The sequence below is a fragment of the Apodemus sylvaticus genome, chromosome 14, assembly GCF_947179515.1.
Source record: "Apodemus sylvaticus chromosome 14, mApoSyl1.1, whole genome shotgun sequence".
Taxonomy (NCBI): domain Eukaryota; kingdom Metazoa; phylum Chordata; class Mammalia; order Rodentia; family Muridae; genus Apodemus; species Apodemus sylvaticus.
In genome coordinates, this window is record NC_067485.1 from 45,127,638 (window position 1) to 45,147,422 (window position 19,785).

The 19,785-nt window shown below is 43.6% G+C and overlaps 1 protein-coding gene across 1 annotated transcript; it reads left to right on the forward strand.

The window, feature by feature from the left end:
• The first annotated feature begins 429 nt into the window (after positions 1-429).
• On the forward strand, positions 430-17,108 carry Pgbd1 (piggyBac transposable element derived 1). Its single transcript, XM_052156626.1, is given in 8 exon segments — positions 430-435; positions 2,961-3,059; positions 3,831-3,981; positions 14,953-14,960; positions 16,204-16,240; positions 16,243-16,446; positions 16,449-16,861; positions 16,863-17,108. Coding segments are annotated over 8 exon segments (1,164 nt in total).
• Positions 17,109-19,785: the final 2,677 nt, after the last annotated feature.

Below are 19,785 nucleotides of genomic sequence, written 5' to 3' on the forward strand. Positions count from 1 at the left end.
AGTATACTTGGTCTTTGTTGGGTACCAGATACGTGCTGCGATTCTAGAGTCTATGTAGAGGTCTGCCAGGAGCAGGAGTGACTGTGCAATGATCTGCAATAGAAGCTGGAGAACGGAGTGCGTGCACCCAGCCGTGCACACCCGGTTGCCACCTATGTGGCTCAGTTTTCCCATTCATATATTAGGTTTGAGGGTTGCCACTGAAGATAATGCACGTCCAGAGCAGGTCGTATGTCAGTGGGAATTTACATTGGAAGGATGGACCAATACAACATAGGAAGGAACACTGTCACCCTGTGGTGAATTCGAGGAATTGGGAAGTCCATGTTTTTCTGGTAGGAAGGAATTAGCTTCTTTTATTCTAGGATTAGCTTTACACGTGGAAAATCATTAGGCACTTAATATACTTGGTGGTAAACTAAACGGAAGATGCAGGTAAGATTGGATTCTGGGAGTTTGAAGTTAACCCAAGGAGAAGTTTCTGGGGTGTGTGTAATGCCTGTCTGACCTCAAAAGATGATAGAGGTTTGTCCTCACCAGCAAACAAGCAATGTTTCCTCTCTGAAAACCATTTGCAGCTCTCTAATTTGGTGTAGATGGATGATGGTTCCTATATGTTGAGGTTTCTGTATACAAGACACAAGACTGGCTCTCACTTTCAACATCAGTTCTAAGTTCCAGCTTATTTTACCGATGCTTCAGACCCACTGGCTGGAAGCCAAGGTTCTCACTAACTGCTCCCAGATCTCAGATCTCACAGAACTCAGGAAGCATGCTTACTGGTGTGCTATAAAGTATATTGCAAAAGGATTCAGGTGAAGCAGACGATATCTTTGTGTTTAAGATTAAGGGGTGTGGCGCTGCTATGCCCTCTGTGGAGATATCAGTCTCCAACTATTTTGGAAGCACCACAGATCCTGCCTTTTGGATTTTGATGGAGATGTTATTATATAGGCCTAGTTAATCAAATAATTGTTTGGTGGTCGTCCATTTAACTTACAACTTATCCTATCCAAAGGATTTTAGGAATTACAAGCAAGAAAACAGTAAATACTAGATGTATTTCATACAGACATGGGAGATTTGTTGGAGTAAGATCAAAATTGTGCTTTAGGAAATACACATCAATGATGTGATGTAAGAAACAAAACTATTGCAATAGTGGGTGAACATGGTAACTAAGGAAACGGGAAGGAAGGGATTGCTGTCTGAGGAATTTTATAGAATTAGCCGAACTCAGTGATCATATAGGACCTTATGTTAAGCCTAACTACATGGAAAGTGGTTGACCTCAACAGAAGTGGAGAAATACGTAAGGAATCCCACTGTGCAGGACCCTGGTCTCCTTTCCCTGTGTGTGGAAATGATAGTGCAGGAACTGACACTGGGAAATCTGGAGTCTAAGGGGAACTTGGAGCCAGAAAAGGCTGCAGAGTCCTTGAAACTGATGCGTTGAAACTGAGATCACAAAAGGATAAAGGGAGATGAGGGAAAGATGGGACCTGCTGAGCCTCTGCTGATTCCGGTGTCTGTCGTTCTATAAGAATAAAAATAAAACCCTAAAAATGAAAACAGTGTCTCGGGTCCTATAAATTGATTGGCCAATTCTACTGTGGGTCCTGCTTGGGGTTGCTCATATAGGTGTATTTAGCTTATAAATTATATAAGCTCCAGGCCCGATTCCAAGTGACCTTTACATGACTAGCTTGGGTTTCCTCACTGCAGATAAAGGAAGAGGCTCTTTATCTGTGTCATGTCTATGATACTCTGTCTGTCAAAACAAGCCACAGGCCAGCACAGATTTTGAGACAGTGATTATGGGAGGCATGGCAAGATCTCACTACGGAAGGTATTAGTGATGGGAAATTGTGGAAGGACAATACCAGATCTGCATGGAAAGTGAAATATCCAATGCATATCGATAAACAACCTTTGAATTGTACTGTGTTTCTGCCAAGATAGCTCTCTGGCTCCTCCGTATGTCAAATCATACCTCCTTTCTAGTATAGGTGAAATACATTAAAACATTCTGGTTTTTGTTTTGTTTTGTTTGCTTTTAGTTTGGAAGGTTTTGCTGTTTTCAGTTCTGCTGAGACGGAGTCTCTTTATTTAGTCCACTTGCTATGTAGTGCACACTAGCTTCTGTTCCTGCATGCTAGGATTCCAAGCATGCAGCACCGTGCCTGGGTAGGTAGATATTTGTAGCCTTTATTCTCTCACAGTTTATCCTTTACCTCTGGGTTCAACTCCTTCAGTGTTCAGGATATTATTTTGATGCATAGGCTTAGCCTTTGAACATAGGATAGTCAAGACAAAAAATAAAAATATGTTTCATAGGATTTTAAGTTGAGTTAAGTTTTCTATTCAGTTCTTATACTGTAGATGTTCATTTAGAAATATATTTCTGAAGCTTGGACCTCAGGTGGCTAAACTGTTCTGCAGATTCTTTTTTTTTTTTTAAAGAACGTATTTGCAAGAGTATTGCAGAAGATCATTAAATTCAATTTATTTATGTATATGAGTACACCATTGCTCTTTTCAGGCACACCAGAACAGGGCATCAGATCCCATTACATGTGGTTGCTGGGAATTGAACTCAGGACCTCTGGAAGAGCAGTCAGCGCCCTTAACCGCCTAGCCATCTCTCCAGCCCTGTTCTACAGCTTCGAAGTTCAATATGTATGAAGTTTTGCTGGGTCCTGCTCCTGAGAATGAAGGCAGCCTTATGACAGTGAAGGTGGAAGATACCACTTGGGAGCGGCCAGGAGGGCAGGGCGCATGCGCAGTAACCTTACCGCCAGCGATTCGGCAATTCCTTTACCAGAGGGTTCCTGGGCCCCCGGAAGCTCTGGCCCAGCTTCCAGAACCTGGCCACCAATGGCGGAGGCCATAGAACCACACAAAAGGACAGATTCTGGAATTGCTGGTACTGGAGCAGTTCCTGACCATCCTACCCAAAGAACTCCAAGCCTGGATACAGACACCCTCTGCAGAGAGGTGATGAGGCAGCAACGTTACTGGAGAATCTAGCCTCGGAACAAGGAGACACAGGGCAACAGGTGGAAAAATAATGAGCGTGCTAGTGTGGGAAGGTGGGGTAGGAACGTGTTCTGCCAATGCTTGCCCTCTTATTTTGAAATAGTTCAGAATTTAGAGAAGGGCCACCAAAACATATCCTCTTCACCTAGATTTAGTTATCTCTTGATAACACTGGTTCCATGATGTGCCCCACCTACCCTATCCATATTCCTGAGCAAATCACTTTTTGTGCATAGGCATGCACAAGTATGCAGACTTTCCCCTGAACCAGATGACAAATAATTGCAAATATCTCCCTTTACCTCCCAGGACTCAAGTATATATTTATAAAGTGCAAAGACATGCTTTTACAATCTTAGTGTGATAACCAAGTTGTACATTCTAGCTAGATGTCTACCACCGAAGTCAGTGCGTCCTCTTGTCAGTCCTCTCAGGAGACACATGGGGTTGACTTTGCCCTTCACAGTTCATGCCGGTGCTTGTCAGATTCTTTTCTCTAGAGAATTGTTTTACCCTTTGTAGTTGTTGTGTAATCTGTGGAAGACATTTTGAGATAGGGTCAGGCCCTTAGGCCTCATTAAACTTTTACCTATAGCTCAGGCATGCTGTTATTGTGTATTTCGGGATAGATCCTTTCTTTGACTTCCGAGTCCCCAGATCCTGAGGAGGCCCTGTCTGGTGGGTTGGCAGTGCTAACATGAATGTGCGTCACCTCCTGCTCCTCCCTAGAGGGTAGATGAGCTTGTTCTGTGCTCCGCCAGGCTTTTTCAAAGCGAATTTTTTGTCTCTAGGCTGCTTTCTGTGTTCAGGAGCAGGATGTGCACTTAGTGGTGACAGAGTAGCAAGGAGCCTCTGTGGAGGAGAATCAGAGCCTCCATTTCCTGCAGTCCGGGGTCACTCCCTGGACAAGGGGATCTCCAGAGCTCCCCCAGGATGTGAGCAGTGAGTGCTAGGGAGTGAGTTTGGAGAGGACTGTGGAAGGGGGCTGCTGAGGGGCAAGAGATTGTCTCCACCTCAGGCTCCTCTTCCATGTGTGTGTGTGTGTGTTTAAAATATGTAAGTGCTGAAGAGATGGCTCAGAGGGTAGACATGTTGCCTCTCAGCCTGAAAGCCTAAGGTGGATCCCTAGGACCCCCAAGGTAGAAGAGAACCAACCCTTGCAAGTTGTTCTATGACCTCTATGTGCATGCCTGTATGTGCACACACACACACACACACACACACACGCACACACAAATATAAAATAAAACTGTTTAAAAACTTAAACTAAGCTGGGCGATGGTGGCACATGCCTATAATCCCAGCACTCGGAGGCAGAGGCAGATGGATTTCTGAGTTCGAGGCCAGCCTGGTCTACAGAGTGAGTTCCAGGACTATAGAGAGAAACCCTGTCTTGGAAAAAAAAAAAACAACACACACACACACACACAAAAAACCCACAAACTTAAACTATATTGAGATCTACTTAACAAATTGTGAATATGAGATTAGTGACACATAAAATAGTAACACAAGCCCATAGTCCCAGATACTCAGGAAAGATTGCTTGAGCCCAGGGTTTCTTTATTGTTTTTTGTTTTGTTTTGTTTTACTTTGCTTTGCTTTGTTTTGTTTTCGTTGCTTGTCGTTGTTGTTCATTTGTTTGTTTTAAAGCAAATCACCTGTACATTAAAATTGTTGTCTACATTTGTTCATCGTGTGTGTGTGTGTGTGTGTGTGTGTGTGTGTGTGTGTGTGTGTGTGTATGAGAGAGGGAGAGCGCCTGCACACGAGTTACTATTACTATTGTTTTGGTTGGGGGTGGGTTTTGTTTGTTTGACTGCTTTGTTTTTTGAGTCAGGGTCTCACTATGTAGCCGTGGCTGTCTTAGAACTCACTATGTAGGCCAAGATGGACTTGAACTAGAGATTCACCAGCTTCTCAAGTGCTGGGATTGAAGATATATACCGCCATGTTCGTGTGTGTTTGTGTGCTCACAGGAGCCACGGCACTAGTATGAAGATCAGAAGACAACTTTCAGGATTCAACTTTCTCCTTCTACTTTGTGAGTTCTGAGAATCAAATTCAGGTCCATGGGTTTGGCAGCAAGTACCTTCACCCACTCGGCTGTCTTCCTGGCCCCTCTGTTTTATATATATATATATATATATATATATATATATATATATATATATATATATATATATATATATATAAAATACTGTGCTGGGGATCAAACCCAGGCCTTTATATATGCTAGACAGCACTCTACCAACTGAGCTATATCTCCCCACCTCTGGGGATGGAGGGGTGCAGTGAAATGGGGTCTCCTGTAGCCCATGCCAGCCTCAGGCTTACTATGTAGTCAAGAATGACCTTGAACTCTTCCTTCTTCGCTGCTACCTCCTAAGTGCTGGGTTTGTTACTATAAGCTACACTGTCTCACCAAGGATTCTTGTCTTCTCTCTCTCTCTTGATAGGGTGTCCTCCTCAAGGAGTAGCCTGTCTATAGGACTTCAAGACCAGCCTAGGCAATGTAGTGAGACAGTGTCTCTATATATTAATAATAATATATGATACTCAAGCATACGATTTATTATTCATGTTAGTTACCATGCTAGTCATTAAAATCCATTACTTACTCTTTTTATAACTATAAGTTTATGGTTTTGACCCACAGTAAATTCTATGGTTTTGTCCATTCCCATAGCTAAGCAATTGTTAAAAATTATACAAAATTACAAAACTGAATTTATTCGTGTGTATCTTGGGGTGTACATGCCTTGGCAAGGGTAGGTAGGTCTAAGGGAAGATTATGGGGCTCAATTCTCACCTTCCATCATGTAGATCCCCGGGATCAAAATCAGGTCATGAAACTTGGTTGGTGTCAAGTTCTTTTAACCACTGAGCCATCGTGCCAGTCCATATTTATAGCATGTCCTTAGTCAACGACTTCAGTTAGTAGTTAGGAAAACCAAAATTCAGTTTAAATGATTTGCCCAACACCAACAGATTCAGAACTAGTTCAAAATGTAGGCCTCCGTGTACTGCATGTTTGTTTTATACCACAAGAACAGGTCTTTGTGTGAGAATTGACCAGCGGCGGTGGCGGCAGCAGCAGCAGTAGCTTCTTCCTCCCTTCTCCCTTGCCGTTGGCTTTAACTCATTTTACATAAGTGAGTAAAGTAGACTACCACGGCTCTCGCTCCTACTCAATCTTGTGAGTGGACAACAGCCAAGCTTGAGAGTCTTAGAAACAGATTCAGTGCTTTTATCTCAGTCCATAAGATCTGTGTCTTGGTTTAGATGTTTTCACAACAGAAGACTTGGGGGAGTGGATCCAAACAAAGGGAGCTTCCCAAGGCAATAGTGTCTCACCAAGGACTCCCGGCTTCTCTCTTGATAGGGTGTGCTCCTCAAGGCGTAGCCTGTCTCCAGGAGGAAAGGTCCAAAGACCTACAGCAGTGCCCGAGTCTCACACACCTAGGCTCCAGGTGAGCTGCCGTCCAGGTTTATGGGAACTTAGTGGTGATCCTCCCTTCCCTTGACCTGTTTGTCACCTTTCTTTCGGCCCACTCTCTCAGCCCAAGAGCCTTTAAGGAGGTGCCTTCATGTTCACTTTGTCTCAGACTATCACAGACCATAAACGTTTATCTTCCAGAGAACCTACGCAGATGGCTTCAGGCTTATTTTGTGCCATGTTTGGGAGGCACATTCAGATCTCAAGGTACAGGGGTAAAGAGGGTGGTATAAGACTCTACTCAGCCAGGCTTGGTAGCAGGCATCTATAATTCCTGCACTTGGGAGGCAGAGGTAGGAGGGTCACACACGTTCTAGGGCAGTATGGTTTACATGGTCATATCCTGTCTCAGAGATACAGAGACAGAAAGAGGCACAAACGGGGGGGGGGGGGGGGAGATAGGCATAGGATAGAGTGGTTCTTTCCCGTATAAGTCTTTTGTTCCATTTGTTCTCTCAAGGCACTGTCTTTATGATATTGTCTTCTCTGCTTTTCCATGACTTTCTGTTAATCACATCAGACCTCTTACCTCATGTTGTTATCAACTACTTGTCTGTAAATGCAACCTACTTAAACATACTTTAAATATAAACCCAATTGCTATAAATGTAATATAACATGGATACAAAGAAAACTGATGTGTGTGTGTATATGTGCATATGTGTGTGTGTGTGTATGTGTGTGTGTGTAGGTATTTATTACAGAATATAAAGGCTTCAATATGATTGTATGTGGGGAAATGACAAAGTAGTTAGATGTTTGCACCATTGTATAGTCAATGATTGAAAATAAAGAAGGAATAATATAGGAGTCCAAGAAAGTCAGAGGGTAGAGGTGTGTGTGCACAGAAGATGAAAGCTAACATTAAATCAAATTATAAAAGACAAAACAGACCAAAATTTAACTGAAGCTGAGCTAACATATGAGTTAAATTTTGTCCCCTCAAAAGGTATGGCAAGACTTAATTGTGGATGCCCATGAAGATGGCCTGACTTGGCAGTTATTTCTTTGGCGATGTAATGAAGTTAAGAGGAGGTCATACGGTGTTGAGTGGGCCTAAACCCAATCTTTATATAAAGGCCAGTACAGGCAGAGATGCACAGGAGGGTGCCTGGGATGGCAGAGCCTGAGATAACACGGCACTCCTGCAGGTAGTGACACACCTGGGATTATGGATAACATTCAGAATCCAGGAAAAGTGGCAAGGAAGATGCTCTCCTAGGCTTTCCAAGATGCTCTACTAGGCTTTCCAAGAGAGCATGGCCCTGATGGCACCTGCTGAGTTCTTGATTTTGATTTTAGACTTCTATCCTCTGGGATAGTGAGAGAATACATTTTTTAAAACTATTCAAGTTTGTGCCCTGTTAGAAGAGACTGAGGAAACCAAAATAGCTTTCTAGGCAAATTGTGTTGATAAAGGAGAGGGAGATAGTAAAAAGAGGAAATACTACTTAAATAATGAAAGCTTTCCAATACCAAATAGGCAGGGTTGAAAGCACACATAAAAGTAACATTATACAGACTAAGCAGATTATATTTAGGAATGCATATGTGTGTATATGTATGTGTATATGTATATATGTATATATATACATATATATACATATGGCAACAATTAATGAAAAACTAGTCCATGAATTTAAATGAGAGAAAGGAGGAGAAATAAGACAGTTTGGGAAGGAAAGGGGTAAAGGATATGGTATGATTATAACATCTCAAAAGGTAAGAGAAGCAATTTTCAAAAAAATAAAATAGGGCAGCTTTATAGTATCAGAATAGTCTGTGTGCCCTTTGGGATGGGATAGTGATGTGGTAAACAGAAATTATCCAATCTTGAAATTCACTAGACCTCTTATCAGAGCCTATACCTAGTCTGGGAAAGACTGGATATTCTATCCTTTTCAGGCAATGGGAAAGGAGTATAAATAAGAACATGACACAAAAATTAAGAGGTTAATGAAAAGCTACATGGTAGCCTTTTGGAGATATTATAAAGGTGAAGAATATAAGCAACCACCAAAATAATCATTATAGCATATAATTTTTAAATAATATAGATAATGCAAATTTTAAATAATTTTTATTAATGAAAAATTTGCAAGATCTCTACATTTACAGAGATACAAATCTATTGAAAAGAGCCTCAGAACTCCTTGTTACATCTTTGATGTTACATATTCTACCTCAGCAGGAAATGATATTAAACAGAGCAGTTAAGACAAGTCCATGTTTGTGGCAATGTCTTTATTCTGTGCGAGCATTCTTCTAGGTAGCATTCTTAAGTTATTTTCTTTGTTTTCAGTATTATTTCACAACCATCTCAGACATCTTATTGCAGATGCAGTAGACCTGTGCATTGGTGCCGGGCTAGTCTAGCAGGGCCCTCCAAAGCCCTGTACCCTGTGGGACAGCATTGCCATTGTGTGGGCTGTCATTGTCAGGTGTCCAGTGTTTGCTCAGCCCTGACTGGCAGCGGAATGTGCTGGTGCTGAACCTAAGGGGTACATCCCCAGAGGCTGGCACCACAGCTTTACAATGGTCAAAATCTCAAATACCATCTGTCTTAGTCTGTGTTCTATTGCTGTAAAGAGACACCATAACCATGGCGGTTCTTACAAAAGAAAATACTTAGTTGGGGTTTGCTTAGAGTTTCAGAGGTTTTTAGTTCATTGTCATCTCAGTCAGGATCATAGCAGACATAATGCTGGGGAAGTAGCTGAGAGGTCTACATCCGGAACCACAGGTAGCAAGAAGAGAGAGACTCTGGGACTGGCTTGGGCTTCTGAAATTCTAAAGGTCACCCCTAGTAACACACTTCCTCCAACAGGCCACACAGCAGGGACACATCTCCCAAGGAATGTCAATCTCTGATGACCAATCATTCAAATCTATGAGCCTATGGGGGATTCAACCCAACACATTCCACTCCCTGGCCCCTATAGGCTTGTAGCCATAATATAATCCAAAACCTTAATTCAGTCCAACTTCAAAAATCTACCCAATCTATAATGCTCTCAATACTGTTTCAAAGTCAGAAGTTCAATGTCTCTTCTGAGACTCAAGAAAATCTCTTAACTGTAACCCCCTACAAAACCAAAATTGAAAGTCATATCACATACTTTCAACACACAATGGTGCAAGGATACACATCACCATTCCAAAAGAGAGGAAAGGGAGCATAGTGAGAAAACACTGGACCAAAACAGGACTGAAAACCATCTGGACAAACTCCACACTGCATCTCCATGTCTAATCTCAAAGTGCTCTCTAGATCTCCAACTCCTTTCAGCCTTGTTGACTGCAACACATCCCTCCCTCTCCCTCTCCCTCTCCCTCTCCCTCTCCCTCTCCCTCTCCCTCTCCCTCTCCCTCTCCCTCTCCCTCTCCCTCTCCCTCTCCCTCTCCCTTTCTCTCTCTTCCTGCCCCCCTCTCTCTCACACTCTGGCGTGTTCCACACCCACTCTGCAGCTCTTCTTCCCAGGTATCCGTCAGCTCTGACATCTCCAACATCTTGGGGTCTCCAATGAAATCCAGTCTTCACTTTCACAGTTTCATGCAGTGGCCTTTCTGGGCCTCAGTATAGGGACACCCCTGACAAACATCTGGCCTCAACAGTTTTCCTTAGCCACAGAAGATTTTCTAACCCTTTTCCTGGATCCTTTCTCTAAAAGCAGAACCATGTGGCTGAAGTTACCAAGTTGTGCTCCTTGCTGGGACTGCAGCTTGGCCCCCTTGTTCAAATACCCACCCACCAGCTTTTTGCTTTCCATTGTTTCCTGCTTACGCTTTTCTTTAATTCCTTTTCACAAGTTGGAGTTTGGTTGGGTGGGGTCTTACACGCAAATATGCATTCTGTATTTTTCCTTTGCTCTTTTTCATGGTAGATCTGCACAGGAGTGACTGCTAATAACCACACAACAGTCAACACTAGGCTGTCTTGAAATCTCTCTGCCAATGCCTCAAGCAAATTTTTTTTTTTTTTGAAATAAGCAGAAAGTAGCCACATTCTTCACCAAAATATCATAAAAAATATCAGTCACTTACTGATATCTTCTCTGAAACTTCTTGAGCCTGATCATAACCTAAATTGTTCTTAACCCTACTGTCTTCCGTGCTCCTAGTAGTACGGCCCATTGAGCGACCCTTAAAGTATTCAAGTTCTTTCCCAATCCAATGTCCACATTCCAACAACAAGCAGCGTGGTTAGACCTGTCATAGCAATGCCCCACTCCCTGGTATCAACTTCTGTCTTACTGTTCTGTTACTATGAAAAGACACCATTACCACAGCAACTCTTCTAAAAGAAAGCATTTAATTAGGACGTGCTTATAGATTTAGAGGTCAATCCAGTTGTCATCGTGGTGGGAAGCATGGCGGCATGCAGACAGACATGGTGCTGGAGAAGTAGCTGAGAGTCCTACTTCTGAACTTCCTCCAATGAGGCTACATGTACTCCAACAAGGACACATCGCCTAACTCATTGGTTCTCAACCTCTGGGTCATGACCCCTCTGACATCCTCTCTCTCCAAAAATATTTACATCCATTCATAACAGTAGCAAAGTTACATTTAGGATGTAGCAATAAAAATAATTTCATTGTTGGGAGTCACTACAACATGAGGAGCTGTATTAAAGGGCCGCAGCCTTAGGAAGGCTGAGAACCACTGTTTAATCCCTCTCCGGTAGTTCCACTTTCTTTCTTTCTTTTTTTTTTTATTTTCTATATTCTTTGTTTACATTCCAAAAGCTTTCCCCTTTCTCATTCCCCCCATATGTCCCATGAGTCCTCTTCTCTCCATCCATTCTCCTATCTTTCCCCCTCCCTTTTCTCTGTCCTGCTACTCCCCTACAATGCTGGATCAAGCCTTTCCACGATTAGGGCCCTCTTCTTCCTTCTTCATGGGAATCATTTGATATGCTAATTGTATCTTCAGTATTCAGAGCTTCAGGGTTAATTAATATCTACTTATCAATGATTGCATTCCATGTGTATTCTTTTGTGATTGTGTTGACTCGCTTAGGATATTTTCCAGTTCCAACCATTTGCCTAAAAAATTCATGAATTCATTGTTTTTAATTGCTGAATAGTATTCCATTGTGTATATATACCACATTTTCTGTATCCATTCCTCCTTTGAGGGATATCTGGGTTCTTTCCAGCTTCTGGCTATTATAAATAAGGCTGCTATGAACATAGTGGAGCATGTGTCCTTACTGCATGCTGGGGAATCCTCTGGGTATATGCCCAGGAGTGGTATAGCAGGGTCCTCCGGAAGTGTCATGTCCAGTTTTCTTAGGAACTGCCAGACTGATTTCCATAGTGGTTGTCCCATCTTACAGCCCCCCCCAGCAGTGGAGGAGTGTTCCTCTTTCTCCACATCCTTGCCAACACCTGCTGTCTCCTGAGTTTTTAACCTTAGCCATTCTGACTGGTGTGAGGTGAAATCTCGGGGTTGTTTTGATTTGCATTTCCCTAATGACAAATGATGTTGAGCACTTCTTAAGGTGCCTCTCGGCCATCTGAATTTCTTCAGGTGAAAATTCTTTGTTTAGGTCTGTACCCCATTTTTAATAGGGTTATTTGGGTCCCTGGGGTCTAACTTCTTGAGTTCTTTGTATATATTGGATATTAGCCCTCTATCTGATGTAGGGTTGGTGAAGATCTTTTCCCAATTTGTTGGTTGCCATTTTGTCCTTTTGACAGTGTCCTTTGCCTTACAGAAACTTTGTAATTTTATGAGATCGCATTTGTTAATTCTTGATCTTAGAGCATAAGCTATTGGTGGTCTGTTCAGGAACTTTTCCCCTGTGCCCATGTCCTCAAGGGTTTTCCCCAGTTTCTTTTCTATGGTTTAGGGATCAAGCATTCACCTTCGAGTCTACTGGGGGATTCTTGTCAAACCACCCCACTACCTTTAGCTCTTCATCCAGCTTTTCCTTTCCTTTTAGCCACTGGTGAAAATCGGGGAAGGAACGGCCCAGGCCTTTGCCTCAGAGGAGTAGTCCCATCTGGTTCAGAGGAGGCTCTGTAGGAAGGCAGCTCAGCAGAAGTCATGAATGTAGAAGGAAGGACAGACCCAGGCAGGCTCCACCTCTGTTTTTCTCTTCCCATGCTAACCCCACCTCTCCTTGGTTCTTGGGAGCCCTCACATCCTACAGCTTACTGTAGCTTCATCCTGGCTTCTACCGCAGTCTATCATAGGCCTTGCCATTCTGCACCCTTAATTGTCCCCGTGACCCATGGTCACTGTCCTTATGTTGCTGCCTCGGTGGCTGCTTTGCAACCTATTCATTCCCACCCCAGTACCAGATAGCATGATTCTTTCAGAAATCCTTTCATACTTCAAAGAACCCCCGTGAGTGCCTCTGCCTGACCCTTTGACCCCAGAGGACGTTCTCCTTCCTGAGAGCACTACACGGTCCACCTCTAATGTCCCTTAAGAGTGCAGTGCCCTGTTGGGACCTCTTTCCACCTGCTCTGGCACCTTAGTTGTCTTCTCATGCTGTGCTGAAGTTTCTTCTTTTTGGAGTGTGGGGCAGGTGTGTTCTTTTAATTTGTTTGTTTTGAAACACTATGTAGCCTTGTCTAGCCTGGAATCCACTGTGTAGACTAGCCTGGCCTCAGACTCACAGAGATCTGCCTGCCATAGCCTCCCACATGCTGGGATTGAAGGAGCGCCTGCTACCACACCCAAACATGCAATCCTGAGATATACGTTGATATTTTTTACTTGTTTTCATGGGAAACATTTATTCAATGCTCTGAGAGATTATTTTCCTTTCTTTTTTCTGAATTTATGGAATGATTGCTCATTTAATTATAACCTATGGGATAATAATTAATGTATTGTTTTAACAGAAGAGTTGCAACTAATGATGGTTTTGTTAATTTAGAGCTGAACCCTTTTGAAGAAATGGTACAAGGTGGCAAGGACTCAAGAATACCCAACAGGTAAATGTTTTGTCCTGAGTGGTTCAGCTCCTGCAGACATAGGACACTGGATGGAAGGTAAGCCGAAGCCTGCTTCCCTGGAACAATACAGACTGGGCTCCTCTCTGCTATGGTCATAAGACCCATGTGCAAGGATGTCCCGTCAGTGCAGAGCAACCGCAAAGGCTCGAGGCCGTGCGGTCATCTCCAGCCCCTCCTCAGGACTGTCCTGCTTGACTGCTTGATCATTATCATGGGAGCAAAAATGGAGAAACCAAAAGACAGACTTTAGGTAAGAGTGAAGCTGCCACGACAGTCGATACGGATCGGTGAGAGCTGTGAGAGGACCTGGGGTAGGCAGGTAGGGACGGCCACGATACTGAAAAATTAGTTATGGTAGTCGGTGCTTCATAAGTGTTGGTTGGGAGCATGCATGGATGCCGCACACATCCTCCTTAGACTGAAAGGGAAGGATCGGGTCCCCAGCACACGGTTGGCTTCCAGTGTAGCAGTCACCTTCTCAACAACTTGGTGAGAGGATGAGGCAAGCAGAAGGAAAGGCGAGATCATTAGACACACATACACACACACACACACACACACACACACACACGCACGCACGCACGCACGGCAGGGTGTGGTGATTCTCAGTGCTTCCATTTACTAATTTTAGGGAAACGGGAAGATAATTCTGAGATAATATAGAAATATTTCTCTCCTTTTCTTCTTCTTCTTTCTCTGCCTTTTCCTCCTCCTCCTTCTGGTAGGAACCCCAGGGCCTTGCTCTATAATCCAGCACTAAGCTATACCACAACCCCCAAAATCGTGAAGCTAAAAGAAAGAAGAATGGATTTTTTTTTTTTAAATTAAGCTGGTGAAGACGAAGCTAAGTTCCACTACAGGACAGGGCGTGGCCGCTCGCCCAGCAGAGTTGTAACTGGAGCATGGGAATCTACTGTTTTGCTTGCTGGGTATATGTCTATCAGATGCTGGAAAGCATTATTCATAGCACCGATTAGAATAAAAATGCTTTATTGTTTCACATAGCAAACCCTATGAGGTAGCTACAGTCTGCCGCAGCAGACCTGCTATGATTCCCGAGCTCTGGCCTCTGGCAATGCCACGGTCCTCTTCCAGTCCCACATCCAAACCCTCTCTCTCCCTTACCTCACTCTTCCCCATTTCCTACTCCCCTAGCCTGGCCTCACCATATTGGTCTTAATGTCCCACAGGTCTTGGAGTTTAGATCTCAGTATTGAAAGGCGTCAATGTCATGATGGAAGTCACAGTCTCATAAGTTTTAAGCCAGGTGTGTGGCTCATTCTTAGAATCCCAAGACTCGGAAGGCTGGGACAAGAAAGTGGGATTGCCTTGTTTCAAGCTCAGCCTAGGCTACAGGGTAAGTGCCACGCCAACCTGGGCTACAGAGGGAGGCTATATGTCAAAGAAAATATTATTTAGAAAGCAACGGGGGCTGGAAAGATGATTCAGTGGTTAAGAGTCCTGTCTGCCCTTTCAAAGGATGCAACTCCAGTTCCCAGCACCCACTTCGGGTGGCTCACAGCTCCTAGTAACTCCAGCTCCAGGGGTTCTGATGATACATCTAGCCTCCTTTAGTACCTGAGCTCTCATATGCATCACACACACACACACACACACACACACACACAATTTTAAAAATACAATTAAAATCTTAACAACAGAAAGCCAGCAAGATGGTTCAGCAGGTAAGAGTACTTGCCAGTCAGGTCTGAGTTTCATCCCAAGGTCCCATGATGGAAGCAGAGAACCCACTCTCAAAAGCTGCCTTCAGACTACCACAAGTTATCCAGGTATTCGTGTGCTTCCTCCCCAAAGCATGGAATGGCAAAGGCAATGTCCAACTGAGTCAGTAGCAGGTAGAGTTTAGCGCTGAAGCCTGCGGGTCTGAGGTCAGTCTCCAGAACCCTCGGGGAAGTGGAGATAAAATGACTTTGCTAAGTTATCTTTGACTTCCACACAAGCAGTATGGCACACTCACACAATACTAATAAATAGCTTTGATTGTGTCATAATTGTATAAGTGTAATGAAATACTACTTTTCATCTTAATGTTAGCTTGCTTCCTTGTAGATCCCACACAAATTAGTCTAACTGCAATAAGTTTGAGTTTCTTCTTTGTTTCTCTTCAGGGAAATGTATCTACCAGGTGAATGTAAAGCTAAGGGGTGCTCAGTCCTTCCTTGCTCAGAAATCCAGAGAGTTGTGAGAAAACCTGGTTAAGGTCAGCTGACACAACGCATCCAAGAGAGGACAGGGGCACAAGTGGGACAGATAGTTCTGGAAATCTCAAGGCCAGCTGACAGAAGCTAGCCTTGATATGGAGCTTAGACGCAGAGCCAACTAACTAGGCTCAGAATGAAAGAACGCCTCCCCCAGGGCCTGCCCAGCACAACACAAGCCAAAAGGAGCATGAAAGGGACTGTGCTCTAAGAGCCAGCTTCTCACACTCAACTCCGCAATTAGTTGGACTTAAGGAGTAGATGCAAGATGGGGGGAAGTCGGAATGCCAAGTGCAGCCAGCCTTTCCCAGGGAAGCAGAGTAGGAAGTCGATCTCCCCTGAAAACTGTTCTACTTTGTACTTACCACGTGTAGAGGAAAGAGATTTGGGGTGTTTCGTTTTGTTTTGTTTGTAGCATATGTTCTTTTCCCCAGAGATTTCCCAGAGACTGTGCACCCCACATTCCTGGTAGTGGAACCCCACTGAAAGGGCAGTCTCCGATTTGAACACAGGAGCTGCCAACCACCCTGCGATTCCGGGGCCAAGATGCACATTGCATCCGTGCAGTGTGTGGCTGGAGATATTACTCGGAAAGGGAGGGAAGAAGACAAATCTCAAGTGAGTGATCTGCTCCTCGGCCCTGTGTTTTCTGATGATTCAGAGACAGAGGAAGACAACAAGCCTGAGGCGTAGCCTGAGGGAAGGAGGCTAAAGGCATCAGCATCCCTGAGAAGCACTGGACTAAACAAGACATTAAGCCCAATTTTCCAAGCTGGTCAGCACTGGATTTTGGACTTTTGAATCTAAAGAGTGAGAAGTTGAACCCAGTAAAGCTCTTTGAATTATTTTTTGATGATGAAACATTCAACTTGATAGTCAATGAAACCAATAATTATATTTCTCGGATAAATGTCAACCTAGAAGTCACAGTGCAGGAAATGTGATGTGTGTTTGGTGTCCTTCTCTGGAGTGGATTTGTAAGGCATCTCAGGAGGGGGATGTATTGGGAAATCTCTGATTCTGATCAGACTCTGATTATAAATGCAATTAGAAGGGACAGAGTTGAATTAATTTTCTCATTCCTGCATTTTGCGGATAATAGCCACCTAGATCAAAAAGATATGTTTTCAAAAATTGAGGCCTCTCACAAAGCAAGTGAATTAAAATTTCCTCCTGTATGCCCCCCTAGAGGAATACTATTGTTTTGACAAGACAATGTGTGAATGCTTTGATAGTGACCAGTTTCTGAATGGAAAGCCTCTTAGAATTGGCTATACATTTGGTATGGCGCAACCACACAAAGCTATCTGGCTTGGTTTGAGCCTCACCAAGAAGACTCAGCTGTGGAAACAGATAAGGAGCTGGACCTTGGACTAGGTAGAAATCTAATAATGAGTTTTGCTGATGTTCTTTGGGAGAAAGGTCACTATCCCTATCACTTGTGTTTTGGTAGCTTCTCTACAAGGGTTAACCTGATGTCAGCTTTGAAGAAGAAGGAAGTGAAGGCTACAGGATCGATTTGTGAAAACAGAACAGAAAACTGTCTGCTTATGAATGTGGAACATATGAAAAAGATAAACGGGGTATTTTGATTTCAGGGTGGAAGACAATGAGGAGATATTTTTATGCTGTTGGCATGGTGATGGCTTTATTCGTCTGTGTTCAGCTACTGTAGGCATAGAACCAGTCAGTGAAGGAAGCTGTGTGGCTGGTGATAAAGAACTCACGCCCACGTTCATGAGTAGGCAGTTTTCTGTTCTGTTTTCATCTACAAGCACAAGGAACTAGGAATTTTATGGTCTGAAACTTCCATAACTCCCTTCCCTCAGTGACATAACTCCTCCGAAAGGCTACACTTAATTCTTCCCAAACGGGTCCAGCAGAGGACTAGATATTCAAGCATGAGTCTGTGGGGACCATTATCATTCAAACTGCCACAATGGGATTTTTTTTATAATTTGTCACCATTATTATTTTAAATGTATGAGTCTTTTGCTTCATATATGTCTGTGTACCGTATGAGTGCTTGGTACTCATGGAGGGAGGAAGATATTGGATCCTCGGGAACTAGAGTTCCAGATGGCTGTGACCACCATTTGGGTGCTGGGAATTAAACCCAGGTACTCTGAAAAAGTAGCCAGTTCTCTTAAGCACTGAGCTATCTCTGAAGTTCTCTTAAAGGGCAAGTGTAATAATAGATTCATTCATTCCACAGAAGGTCCTCAGACTATATTCCTGTCACTGAAGTAGACTAAACCATATCTCTCCCTCCATCCCTCCCTCTCTCTCTCCCTCCCTCTCTCTCTCCCTCCTTCCCTCCTCCTCCCTCTCTCTCTCTCTCTCTCTCTCTCTCTTTCTCTCTCTCTCTCTCAAACAAAGCAAAACTAAACAATAGCCCAAGCTGCCCTTGAAGTTCTGGGAATCCTTGCTCAGTCCCCTAAATGCCGGGATGACAGTGCGGGCCACCATGCCTCGTGTGGCTTCTACTTTAAAGTGATGCCAAGAAAGTGGCACTGCAGGGAAGGACTTCCACAGGTCCCTGCTGATCTGTATCAACAGATGCTCACTGTTTGCCTCACTGTGCCCCCGCACTAAACACATGATACTTCTGTCCACACTGTGACCACAGTGCTGCTCAAACAGTGCTAAGCTTACATGGTGGCTACTGTTCAGTGTATGTCCATTATTAAACTTCCAAAGAATGTCTCCCACAGCTGCACAGGATATTTAAACTTCCTTGCAACTTAACTGAAAAGTTTAGTTTATCCAAATAGGTAGCTCTATCTTTTTTTTTTTAAATACCAACTTAAGTTTTTTTTTAATCACATTTATTTGTGTGTATTGTGTGGGTATACACATGCTTTGTGAGTTTATGTGGACATTAGGGCACAACTTCTCTCCATATGGGTTCTAGGAATCAAACTCAGGTCTTCAGGCTTGGCAGTAATCCTTAATCTAGCAAGCCATCTTACTAGCCCTATCATGTACTTGAGGACATTAGAGTAAGATAATAAACAATGAAAAAAATGTGGGGATCTAGTCAGGGACTTTAAAGTTCTTTGATTATCAGTAAGTGATTATATCATTTATATTCCTGGTTTGCATATCTGCTTACATATTTTGAAGTAAGCTCCAGACTTGGACCTCAGGCTAGGACACTCTAAATATACAAGTAGCAGAAAGTAATTTCCTTACGTGGGACTTCTTGTCCACATGGGATGCCACAGAGGTCAGATGTCTGGGTCTGGAAGAAAGACAAAGCCCGATTGAGTTACATGATACAATTGTTCTCTGGGATATATTTACTAAAGTCCTCAGGTTAACTTTGTGATGGTGCTGTATACATAACTTGACTTTGTCTTCCAAGTCCAGGCTGGAGTCAGTATCAAGGCGATCTCCGGGCCTATTGTTTAGCATGTGACACTCAGCATCAGTCTGACACAGAGGCTTTTGTATCATCTGAATACTGCTGGCACAAGTGAGTTCTGATGAAGACAATTTTTAGAGCAATGAATCACTCCTGCTATTTTACTGAACAATCTAACCTTACTTTTCCTAACTGGTGTCCACAATGCTACGAACTAGAAAGTGTTATACTCCGAGAGGCTGCAGGATTCCTTACACCGACAGGCCTCTGGTTGCACATGGCCAGAACTCTGGTTGAAGGTTAGGCCTCTCTCCTGGAACTCAAGATATCCTCTCATCCCTGTGCTGGTTAGCATAGGCAGTTTGAACCTCCTCTTGAAGCCATCCCAGTCTTCTCATGAGTGTGGCTTGCTTTACTTCTGACGCAGGAGTGAAGCAAAATTCAGAACAAGGAGAGCGGAAATAGTGGCCAGCAGGCACTGCGGCTACACCTCGCTGCAGGCCCACTCTGCCCTCTCGTCTCCCCATCAGGACTGGCCAGGTCTCCAGCTCATGGATGTACATGATATCAGGTCTCTGGCAGCTTCTGAGGTATCAGCAGGCCAGGAAGCCACCGCCCCCGAAGTGCTCGGTTCATTTGGAAGCTGTGGCAACACAGCATGGTGCGACTTTCTCCTGGTGTCTTTGA